Source organism: Lepisosteus oculatus, chromosome 6 (genome assembly GCF_040954835.1).
Source record: "Lepisosteus oculatus isolate fLepOcu1 chromosome 6, fLepOcu1.hap2, whole genome shotgun sequence".
Taxonomy (NCBI): domain Eukaryota; kingdom Metazoa; phylum Chordata; class Actinopteri; order Semionotiformes; family Lepisosteidae; genus Lepisosteus; species Lepisosteus oculatus.
Window position 1 is genome coordinate 29,750,099 of NC_090701.1, and position 12,390 is coordinate 29,762,488.

At 36.9% G+C, this 12,390-nt stretch overlaps 1 protein-coding gene across 3 annotated transcripts; it reads right to left on the minus strand.

Moving 5' to 3' along the window:
* Positions 1–247: 247 nt before the first annotated feature.
* arf1 (ADP-ribosylation factor 1) lies at positions 248–11,659 on the minus strand. Of its 3 annotated transcripts, none has more exons than XM_006634179.3 (5): positions 11,574–11,659; positions 7,725–7,912; positions 5,541–5,651; positions 3,192–3,316; positions 248–2,747 (listed from the first exon to the last, which is right to left on the minus strand). In XM_006634179.3, the coding sequence occupies exons 2-5, from the start codon at positions 7,870–7,872 to the stop codon at positions 2,586–2,588; spliced, it is 546 nt and encodes a 181-aa protein (XP_006634242.1). In that variant the 5' UTR covers positions 7,873–7,912; positions 11,574–11,659; the 3' UTR covers positions 248–2,585. The 3 variants fall into 3 exon arrangements, with proteins under 3 accessions (XP_006634242.1, XP_015209775.1, XP_015209774.1); XM_015354289.2 differs by having other exon boundaries at positions 11,569–11,603; XM_015354288.2 differs by having other exon boundaries at positions 11,539–11,601.
* Positions 11,660–12,390: the final 731 nt, after the last annotated feature.

Consider the following 12,390-nt stretch of genomic DNA (forward strand, 5'->3'; position numbering starts at 1 on the left):
TTAGTAACAGTAGACCATGATTACAGAAGTGTATTATGAAGTTGTATTGCTGGGAGAAGTATCAGTTTGACAAACATTTGCAAAACTCCAGCTAGACCTGGATAAAAAATCCAGAAATACCTATGGAAGAGAAAAGGGTGGAAATGAAATGTACATGTAATTGTGCGTAGCTTCCAAGATTTGTGGTTCAATAATATTCTAGCATTGTGTACAATTTGTCCAAGAAATTGTTAACAAAACTGATCGATTAATCTGAGAACTTTGAGAACTTCCTTTTATTTATACCAGAAACAAGACCTATAGTACATTTGGCATGAGTAGATGCATACTTTTTGACAAAACATGCACATGCGCCATTCAGTCTCTTGGGTCATTAATATAATTCTTTGTATCATTCAAGTCTCCAAAGTTACAAAATTCTTGTGTAAAATAAGCTTTAGTGAACCATATCACAATTCAAAATAGGACAGCAAAATGTACCACTTGCTTTGAAAGCATGACTTCACTTTCATGAAAAGTGTCATAGTATTTTTAACATGTTTATACACACTTTTTTTTCACTTTTCAGTGAAACCCATTAATGAATATCAGGGAAACACCTCACAGACCACTTTTTTCTTGAACAAAAAATATTTTTGTTACCTCAAATCAAAATACCTCATTTTAAATAAGGTAACAATTCAAATCTGATGCATAAACACATCTGTCCGTCTGGGTTAGTGCTTATTTCTGTGCAACAAAACCACAATGCAAAGGATAATAGGATCAAAGGAATTGGACAACAGTCATGGAAACTGTCCAGTACTACAGGTACACAATCAGTAAGAGATTCCTCTGTGTCACCCCACTACAGCAGCACTAGTCGCATTTGCTTTCTAGCCACCGCAGGAAGGCGAGACAACCTGTGATCCTGGAGCTAAAAGCCTATTTTACAAAGAGTTACCTGAAAACAGAGGATCTTTAGTGCTGATGGAAAAGACACCAGAGGTACTGAAAATAAATAAACATGGACAGCATTATTCAATACTGTATTCCTTTCACAATGCCAAGGAGAAAGATTCCATTCTAAGTTCATGTTCTACATTGAAAAAGGAAGTTGAGCCCCACAAATTCATGTCACATGCAAGTTAAGCTAATTGTTGCAATCAAGTCTCCAAGTTTCACTTGAGAGCATTAGTAGACCCTTGCTGGTCTGCAAAATCGATGTCATCAACTGACATTCCTTTAATTTGCGATCTGACTGCAGAAATATTCTTGTGTGAGCAGATGGTATTAATTCATGAAACAAAATGACATGAATGCCTTTCATATTTTATTCTAATAACTTTAATTACAGTGCTTATCTGTCAAAATGAAAATAAGTTTACATAAAAAACAATTGAGTAAATAAGAAAAAAGTCACACTATGAAATAAAAAAACCCAAAGAGAAAGACCCACAAATTAATTCCAGACAACTTAATCTTCAGTGTTGATCAAAACAGGAAAAAATAGGCTTTTTGGTGAAATGGCAAATCTGACCTTGTAGCTCAAACGAAATCCAGCTGCACTGAAAAGACCGGATTTAGGTGTTTACATAACACTTGAATGGAATGACTTGAAAAGGTATTTTTGGTAACTCAACTAAGTTAAAAAAAGCAGTAAGTCACTATGAATATTTTATCCAGAACTCATGAAGCAAAAAAGGGATCTGCAGAGAAAATTGTCACTGGTAAGTTTTAAAAGAAACAATTATTGGACTCTTGGCCTGTTTACATCATTAAGCTTTTAGAGACCTGAAAGACACTCCATGCATAATCCAGCCCGACCTTTATTAACTTTAAAAAAGGCAAAAATTAAGCCATCAGTCCTTTCAAATGACAAACTGCAGAGGCTCATGAAAGAACCAACAGGATTTAAAATGAACTTCGCCTTGGCATTAGCATCACAGACTGTGGTTAATTACATGGTAACTACACAGTATGCATCAGGCAACGCCAAGCTTGTCTGAAGTTTTAAAGCATGACTAATACCTGCTGAGTTTAATGTAACCACTTCATTGAGAGTAGTGCATCTGTGCGCTTTCACAGGCTTCCTTCACTTTCAGTGACAGATAAGATTCAAGATTGCACCACTCATACAGTACTAGAAGTTAAAAATCAGCATCCAATTAAAAGAAAATCTCAACATGGAGATCAGAAAATGGAAAGAAACTGGATACTATTAAAACTGTCATATGGACCTTTCTAAATAAGTATTTGCGAGGATCTTATATTCCTTTTCCAGTACTACAGAGGTACGTCAGTCAAAATTTGTACAAAAATGGACGAGAAAAAGAATAAAGGCTGAGTAAATATTGCATAGGAGTGCCAGAAGCTGCCTCATTACAAAAAAGACTATTTACATTAAATAAGAAATCTAACTGCTTCTGAGCTCGTTCCCCCCACAACTAAAAGGTGTGGCTTCATAATACATATTGTGACAACAGAAATGAAATGAGGTCGGCTTCCGGCACTCAATACCACAAAGTAGTACAGTTTGCCACATCAGAGAATAAAGCAGGAGGAAGGAGAGGAGATGAGGATGGAAAGAGGACACAAGACTGGAGTTATTTCTGGGTTCGGAGTTGATTAGACAACCAGTCCAGTCCTTCATAGAGACCATCGCCACTGGTGGCACAGGTGGCCTGGATGTACCAGTTCCTGTGACGGAGAGAATGCAGTCCAAGCTTGTCTGTGATTTCTGCTGCATTCATTGCATTTGGAAGGTCCTGCACAATGGAAAGAAAGCATACTTATTAGAATTAAAGGTGATAAAATCAAGACAATGTACTTAATATTGCTTAGATTCAACCATCAGTATGTGCGATACAAGTATTATGTTTTACAGCGAAGCACTTATAATCAGAATAACGGCTAAATTAAACATTCTAAATCACACTAACAGAAGCACACATTTCTATAACATTCAAACAAGATAAATAATTGAAAAAGTTAAATTGTTCATGTACAACAAAAGGCATTACATACTTGTCTATTCAAAAGTCAGCTGGAAGAGTCTAAGGTTATAAGGACTAGATTATTAAATACTAACTGCTTGCTTTTTCACCATTAATATTCTATTTGTTCTTGCACGCAGCTTTATAATACTTATATAGAAAGCAATAACATACACAGAAGAGTAAAGCCTTGAAATGAAGAAAGTTAAAACATACCTGCTTATTTGCGAACACTAGTAAAACAGCATCTCTAAGCTCATCTTCCGCTAACATTCTCATTAATTCTTCTCTGGCTTCATTTACTCGTTCTCTATCGTTACTATCTACCACAAAGATTAAACCTGTAATCAAAAGAATATTTATTAAGACCAGGTTGCATAATGTGCAAAGTTGTACAAATCTATACGCCATTCATCACAAGGCAGCAGTATGTTTTGAATATCTAGTCAATAATACTGTGCTAGTTTTTTTTTCCAAGATGCTTTTAATATTGAACAGTTAATGTATATAACAGAGTAGTACTTATAGAAAGGGTTGTGGGAATATGAAACTATCAGGCCATGCTGTTGAAGCCAATACCCTTACTTATTTAAAAAAACAGCTGGTTGAAATTCTTAGATTAGTTAGCTACTAGTAAACAAGCTAAAAATCCACATTACTTGCTGATTTGTAGCTTCTCAAGTTCTCTGATTATTAATATAAAATAATTGAATAGATTGTCAAGGCAGAAAATCAGCTCCAAAAGCTGATATAATGGATATATTTAACACTGTTTTGCTGTATAATGTTAGTACAATCAGTACACAAGAGATAACAAAACCATCTTCTTCAAAAGTTCAGACATACGGCCAACTCTTAAGTTTTTTAATCTCGGCAGTAATCTTTAGCTTGTTACAAATGTTTAGAATCACATTTTGAATTGGTCACAATATCAAATTCTATCTAGCTCAGTAAAAGGCTACTAAATGGCACACAAATAACTTAAGCATGTGATGCTGTAAGTGACCATATGAGTGGTTTCTATGCCGTTTGTGACATTTAGGTAAACCTTTGAAATCATGCTTTTTGTATCTGTTAGCGAAAGGCATAAGAGGTATGCAATCATGTACAACCACAATCCTAATTCTCATCCCGGGGGTGTTTTTCCAAGTAACGTTAGTCATGCAACAACGTTTATTTAACCCATGAGCTATGTTCATTTTCAAGTTTGCAGATCCAAGAATCTTTTCCTGCATTTAACAGTTGCTGCCACCAAATCCACATAATCGTTTCAAATAAGTTCCTTGACGCACTCAACTTTTTCCATGCGTACAGCTCACGCAATAAAGCAAACCCTGCAATTTCTTAAATAGAAACGACACTGTAAAGAAAGCATTTTTTCAGACTTAATTTTAGGAAACATAAGTACAAATTGACGAGTTCCAAGGTTTAATTAATTTAGTTATATTTATGAAATATACAAAGTCATCCTGTTTCAGGTAGATTTACCATGTTAACATGTCCTGTCCATTTTTAAATATATTCTTTACTTCTAGCATTATATTCAGCTTACCAGTATGAAGTAAAAGAGAACACTAGACAGTCTACAGTTAATTCACAAATTGGCGACACGCGTTGTTTTATCTTGCTTTTGTTTGTACTGAACTGTTTAACAATATTATTTGCAAGCAAATTAATATGTTTAATGTGCAAAAACATTTTAGACATTGCTTAAGAGCTCCAAAGCAAAATTATTTTTTAATTTTTCAGTTTTCTGTAATATTTATATCTAAATTAATAATTTTAGTACACATTTAAACTTTTAATGATACTTGTAGATCACCTTTTAATATTTAAGAATTTATCATTACATAAGAAAACTAAGGTATTTTCCTATTTCTCTAAAACCTAAAAACAACTGGTTACAGAGTACCAAGCTAATGTTAACTGCGTAACTACTGAAATGATATCAGATAATTACAAAATTAAACTTAACTGCATGCAACATAATTTGAATCCTCAGCTAAAACTATCAAGTGGTTTCATTGTAATCTTTGCAAATTTTTAATTACAAAATGCAATCTGCAGCATGGTAAGGAACTGAAATAAAGCACATTAATTCGTAAATATTAACATTAGTTTACCACCCACTTTGTAAGTAGAAAAATTCAAATTCCAATGCAACAAAAGGTATTTGAATATGCTGGAAGATTTGTCACTTTCCAACTTCCGTTGTAGTGTTTTCCTTATAAGATTTAACATGACAATTAAGTTTTATGAATATGGCCTAAAGAGATTAAATTAATCCTAATATTAGGTCAAATAAGAGTTCAGATCAGCTTGACCTTAAAACCTGCAGATATATAGATACACAGAATAGAGGCTGAGAAGGCTGCTTAAGAAACAGTGCATTTCAGTAGTATGCTGGCTCTGATTTCTGGGCATTTCAGTCTCTAACAAAGGTTCATTCTTCAAGGCTTGCCTTTATTCATGTTACCACACTAAGTGACTGTTCCACAATTTGTCTTATGTTGGATATTTTCCATTAAACACACTTGTACCTGTCTGGGAAAAGATAAAACTTACCCTGCGTGTTCTGGAAGTAATGACGCCACAGAGGTCGAATTTTATCCTGACCACCTACATCCCACACTGTGAAACTTATGTTCTTGTATTCTACTGTTTCAACATTAAAACCTGCAAAGCAAAGAAAAACCTCTTATTAGACATCTCTGAAATGAGAAAACGTGGTGTAAACACAGGTTTTCAACAAAACTTCAAGAAATACCAAAGTACTAGTTTTGCCAACAGAAGCGGTCCAAGATGTCTTTTAAAAGTGTATTTTGTCAACTATGTTCAAAAGCGGTTTTCATGTTAGTGTTATTTACTAACATAATAAATGTAATTGGCTAATAATGTATTTCTCCCCCTCACAAGATTATTGGTAGTATTCATCCAGGGATAGAAATGGGTGGTATAGAATCACAGTTTGAGTTAAGTTTTCAAGTAACTGTAAAACATATTTACAATTCTATTTTAATTCTACTCTGAAACTTATTACCTGACAGATAGCGTAAAGACCATAGGCAACCATATACAGAAAGAGGTCTGATTCACTTAATTTTTTTAACTCTACAGACATAGAGGGCAAGAGAGAATGATATGAATTTGGAGACCTGGAAAAGAAACTTGGAGTAAAAGTGGGTATTACCTACAATATGAGAGTACAAAGTTTCTGTCACCATCAGTTCTCAAGACGAATCTTGTAAAATTAAAATATTTGTATCCTTTTGATGGAGCAAATGATTCTACAAGTATGGATATAGTGCTATAGCCTGGGCTGCAAAGACATTCTACTAAAATAGTTTACTAAATTTTGTTTCATGCTATTCAAGTCATGAATCAACTGAAATATGCGAAAATTTAATTATATTTGAAAAATATTTTTTTTATTTTACATGTTGGTGCTTATTATTCTCATCTTAATAAGGGCTCCAGGCCCTGTAAATACAAACATAAAATTTAACAAACCCGTCCCATCATATTCCACAGTGGACACGTGTTTTCTCAATATGACATTTTACACCAAAGAGTGCCAATCAGCATATGTAAAAAGTTAAATTTTTATTTCATCAGATCATACGACATGATTCCAACTGTCATTGGATGTCATTACATAATTAGAGGTGGCTTTTTTCTGGTTCCTTGCAACTAAACCTTGAATGCTGTACCCATGCAGGCAAAGTAAAATGATTTTTGACATTTTGTGTCCTGAAGATGCAAGTCTGTGCTGGAAATCTTCAACTGCAGACTTTGGATTTTCAGTTACCACAGGAGTAGTTGTGACTATGGTGACAACACATACTTGCAACCTCTTCCTGGCAGGGTTGCCTGTATCCTAGTAACATTAAATGTCTTAATAATGGACACAACAGTGAAAAGGGGCAGATCCAGCTTTTTGCGAATTCTTTTATAACCATCCCCCAATTGTGTGAAGATCTATGAACATTTGCCTGCACTATTCACAGGGCTCTCTGACAATAATGCTGCTGCTACTACTTAATGTTTTCCATCCCAGAGAAACATGACACCTTCAGAGGCCACTGTATAGTTGTGAAAGATTTCACTTCAATTGCATGTTACAGAAGGTGTGTGAGGTTTAAATAAATGTGACTCCCATGCTTTCCCATGGAATTTCATTATGTGACAAATATGCATCATACAGTGTAATACTATTACAATCAAAGATAATATTTTTAGAGTTGTTTACAGCAAGATATCCAACCTGTTTCTTATTCAGGTTTCACAGCCATTATTATTACATATGGATGGCACTGTAATTTTTGCTCATCAAATGGAGCCAAGAGTAACCTGAGTAACCTCTGCATGCTTGGCAGTTCAGTACCTGTCCAAGTTACTATCGTCCTACTCCCCACATCGCAACCTTCGCTGTTCTTATTCGGGTCTCCTATCACCCAAGCATGTCTACACTCTATGGGTGACAGGGCCTTCTCCTGTTATGCCCCAAAGCTCTGGAGCTCTCATTCCAAGGATACCAGTGAGACACCTTCTCTAAACTCCATCAACTCTTAGACTCAAAACCTTCTTTACCCCTCTGCTCCTACAGCATTCAGTACCCCCCATCTATTGTCTCTTCTCATTGTGGACATATTGTGTATATTTTTTATTGTTGTTGTCATTCTGTAAAGCACTTTGAGAAGCCACCTTGGAAGACGAGATATCAAATAAAGTCTATTATTAACCACTTACCTATAGTGGGAATAGTAGTCACGATTTCACCAAGTTTAAGTTTGTAAAGAATGGTTGTCTTTCCAGCAGCATCTAGGCCTACCATGAGAATTCGCATTTCTTTCTTGCCAAATAGGCCTTTGAAGACACTTGCAAATACATTTCCCATGGCTGAAACACAAAGTGTCCAACACTGGCCAAGGAAAAATCTGAAAGCAAAGAGATGAGAATAATTAATAATCTCATACTGACAGATGAATGAAGCACAAAAACTTTCAATTTCTTATGTCTACTCTGAAAGGGTATATAGAGCAAAGGAAATACAAATTGATTCTCAACTGATTCTATCACTTTTACAAGTATCATAAGGCAAAATTGACATTTAATTCCAAGGCAATTACCATCCCTCACAAATTTTGTTAAATCTAGATGAATTGGTAAATTCACAGCAGTTCAGAAATAAGAATATCCCAACGGTAAAGAACAAAATTTCTTGCAATAGGAAAGGATTATGCTAAAGACAATATTGACTACATATCAGACATAGTTTAGAAAAGACAGGGCTATAAGCTTTAACATGGTTTAAACATGGTCTATGGCTCTTGAGATGTTCTGACCATCCAAATGCCACAAGCAGAATTTTAGGTTTTACAACAAAGCTTCTGGAACATTAAACGGTTAGAAAAAGAGGCACAACTGCCTCCTGCATACATTGAAACTAGGCCTTCCAATCTCTTTTGTTTGCACAAAACAATTGCTAACCCACTGTCAAATGACTTAGCCATCAGTAACATGTAGCACGTGGAGGAGGGGGGGGATTAAATCATAGAACAGACCTAGTTATGGTTGAAAAGAAAGTCTTTCACATACACACAAAAGCAGAAGCTGACAAAGTTGTTCTAACCATGTTCCACAAGAATTCCACTGTAAGCAGAAGCAACAGTAGCATAATCCAGCCTGGTTACAATTGTACTGAGGGAAATGTGTCTAAAGAGTTTTCACTTGGACCTAAAACCAAGAATGCTTATCTATCTATCTAAGGAAACTTCAGAGACAATTATGGAATAAAATGGCAAAAACAAAGCATTCCTAATAATGAAACATTTATAATAATGTAATGTATAATAATGTTTCTTTATTAGCCCTATACAATTTCTTGCATTAGGAATTTGTCTTTTCGCATACCCCAGCTTTTCTCCATGGAGACACAGACACACAGACACAGGGAGAGAAGCTTGGGGTCAGAGCGCCCCTGGAGCAGTTAGGGTTAAGGGCCTTGCTCAGGGGCCCAACGGAGTAGGATTCCTCTGCCGGCCACGGGATTTGAACCGGCAACCTTCCAGTCACAGGCGCAGATCCTTAGCCACAGAGCCACCGCTCTGCCCCGTATACTATTTATACTAGTATACTTATCAAAAGTAATAGTATACAAAAGCAGCATTGTACACGTATGTATACTGAGACCATGACTGTTATTTTCTTATGGCATACTATATCTGACTAATTAATGATAATGATAATGAATGCAAGCTACAAAGGGAAAAATATTTCTGCATTAAGTATTGTGTTCCATCAAGAGTTTACTTTTTCAAGACCACCAGTATTTCCACAGTATGGATGAAAGCATCTGAAAAACACACTTTTAGGTTTTTTGCCACCTTGTAAAAACAAAAAAATAACATATACTATCAGGAACTGTTGATGGCAAATGATGTGCTTATTACTGCATGAATAAATTCTGCACATCCATACATACTAGACAGTGTTGGATTCTGAACAACTCACTGATCACAGGATTAATTCAATCACCCCTCTTTCACAGGTCTTCTTGTAGTTGTTACATTTCCTTAATTCACATTCCAAAAGGGGCCTTTTATTGCCAACTCCAGCTCTAGCACAAGAGTAAAATACCCCTATGTCTTGTTTAAGAAATAAATATCAGATAAGTAGAACTAAAAACTAGATAACTTGTTTAGTGATGTTACCCCACAGAAATTCTGCTTTTTCAGTTATGCAACACAGATGTCTGCGAGTTATAACTGGTTTGTTATGAAGAATGCTTCATGGCCGGCTATACAGCCCAGTGCTACGTTTAGGTAGATGTAGACCAAAATGTCAGATTTTTTTTATAGCATGGAATTCAAGTGATAAAACAAGATGTCGGAAGCTTGTGGGGTGTCCTGGTCTTGCACCTCTTCCCAATATATTTTTCTGAACTGACAAGTTGACAGCATTTTACAAGCAATCAGAAGATTGTGCATCCTACAAAAGCTTAAAAAATGGAGGCTATTAAATTAATTCATTGACAAGCTACCCAAAAATACACCGTCAAAAAAAGGTTTATAGCAAAAAAGTTGAATATACCCCATGGACTGTATGAAGTAGGCTAAACAACTTGAAATGTTAATTCAATTATTTCCAGCTAAACATCTCTCCATGTTAAGGACTATACTTTCATGTGAAGATGGTACAGCTGTGGGTGAGGGCATTTGCATTCCCCAATGATGGTAAAAATCAGTTAGCTGAAATAACCACCCACCTAACAGTGAGGTCATTTCAGATGTTTCAACACAGCTCCACATAGCTGCACAAGGAAAAAACACCTCAACAAGTTAGGGCATGGAAGAAATTAACGTGGTGTCAGGTCTGAAGATGTCTTAGGGAAAGTGCACTAAGGAAAGGAGGCACGTCTTCACACAAATAGTGGTGGGACAAGGTAGCGAGCTATGTTGTTACAGCTGCTGCCTTGGCTTCTTTTAAGAAACAGCTGGATGAGATCCTCCAATGAACTCCTAACATATGTACAGGCTAGATAAGCCGAAAGACTTCATTTTAAACCTCTCACACGCTTATTTGCTATTGTCATCCTATTAAGGAAATAAAACAGCTAGCATATTGTTCACACTCTCAAATTGCTAGGCCTTTGAAAGTGATCACGGAATGTTCCACTCTGTGTGTGTGTGTGGGGGGGGGGACTCTGAAAAATAAAAAAAAGACTTCAATGGAAATGGAAGAACGCTGGCGGTAACTTAATAGTACTGGCAAATGATCAGTGATAAGCAAAATACGTTATTTCAAAACCGCGCCCAGGTTTCTATGCTGAGATCTTGACTTGCCTGAAGCTTATTTTAGCCAGGGGAAGGCAATGCGATAGGAACAACCACGACTGTAGCCTGTAGAGAACGAAACGATGGTTTTGCGATGCTGGGCCAGGAGTCGGGCTTGCTAGCCTCCTGCACTGCCCAGCGCTCGCGCTGCCTCCAAGGGCTCACCAAGGTTCCGGTTCCGCGTGCTGACGTTCCGCAGTCCCACAAAGGAACAGGACCGTCTTAACACAACGGCTGCAAATTACGCGGCTTCCCCAAACCCATTACTAAACTGCTAAATCCCCCTCCAATGCACTTTACATGCATCCAATTTGAAGATCATTATTACAGTCACAAACACTACATTTTCCTGAAAACACAGAGGAGGCAGCCGAGGAGACTCGGGCCTAATGACCATGGACATCGTCTCACAAGGAAAACAGTTGCAATAACTTCGGCCGATTTCAGTTTTACAGTTGAATCCAGCCGGGATTGTTTCCTGGGAAAAACGCATTTTTGTTGTTCCGTACCATGTTACTGTGAGCATTATCACAGCAAGACAGCCGTAAAACACCTTGAGAAGAAAAGGCCAATCGGCCGTTTTCTCCTTATCGCGTCCGTCCTGAAAACCGGCCCGGTGTTACTGTCAAATTTGAAACCTTGCGACTGCCCGCCCACGTACTTCTCCCGAGTTTCAGCTGGCTTGTGCTCTCAAACGTATGTAATATATGGGATTTTTCATGTCATACCATTAAAAATTAAGTAAATTCACCATCCACCTTACCACCACACAGCACCGCTCGCTTCCTCTTCAAGGCGTTCCCACAAGATGGCGGCTCCCTGTGGCCACGTCAGTGCACCGGATCTTCTTGGGGGGAGAGGAAAAATTTAGCAAATACACCACCCCCTCGAGAGCAGCTCTCGGAAACCGGGAAAACGCGGCGGCGTGGAGGACTTACTGCACGAGTTGGAGGGTGTCCAGACCAAGACTGATATGCCAGTTTGTTTAGCATCGTGTCTGTCAGTTTAGCAAAGATCACATTTGGTAAATTGCTTTGACTGGTAAATGTTTTCTAGGCTAATAGTACATTATGAAACGTGTATGTTCTATTAATTCATTTTTTATTAATGGAACACAAGTCAAATAATATCAAATAATGATAGCTGATGTGTGGTGAGCGTTCTGGCGCACTATGGCTGCCGTCGCATCATCCAGGTGGATGCTGCACATTGGTGGTGGAGGGGCGTCCCCATTACCTGTAAAGTGCTTTGAGTGGAGTGTCCAGAAAAGCGCTATATAAGTGTAAGCAATTATGATTAATTATTATTATTAAGTAATTCTTCGATGTCCCGAATGCTACCAGAATAACCGAATGACTGTTATAGTTCTAATTCAATAATATATGAACTACTGAATTCTTGCAAGACCAAAAACGTTCTATTCTTTTTCTTGAGTATACATTGTTATATGTGTTTGTGTATTGTAAATACTATTCCAAATACAAATACAATGACTCCCCCCCTCCTTGACTCGCAAAACATCTGCAACAATTTAAAGGGGGCAAACTAGTTTTATTTTTTATTTTTATTTTTTGAATATA

Bases quoted from the DNA above. Each gene is read 5' to 3' on its own strand.
- arf1 (XM_006634179.3), bottom strand. From the start codon at position 7,872: ATGGGAAATGTATTTGCAAGTGTCTTCAAAGGCCTATTTGGCAAGAAA. The intron at 3,317-5,540 runs GTAAGTTTTATC...TTTTGATTACAG, and splicing joins TTACTTCCAGAACACGCAGG to GTTTAATCTTTGTGGTAGAT. The intron at 2,748-3,191 runs GTATGTTTTAAC...TCCATTGTGCAG, and splicing joins TAGTGTTCGCAAATAAGCAG to GACCTTCCAAATGCAATGAA.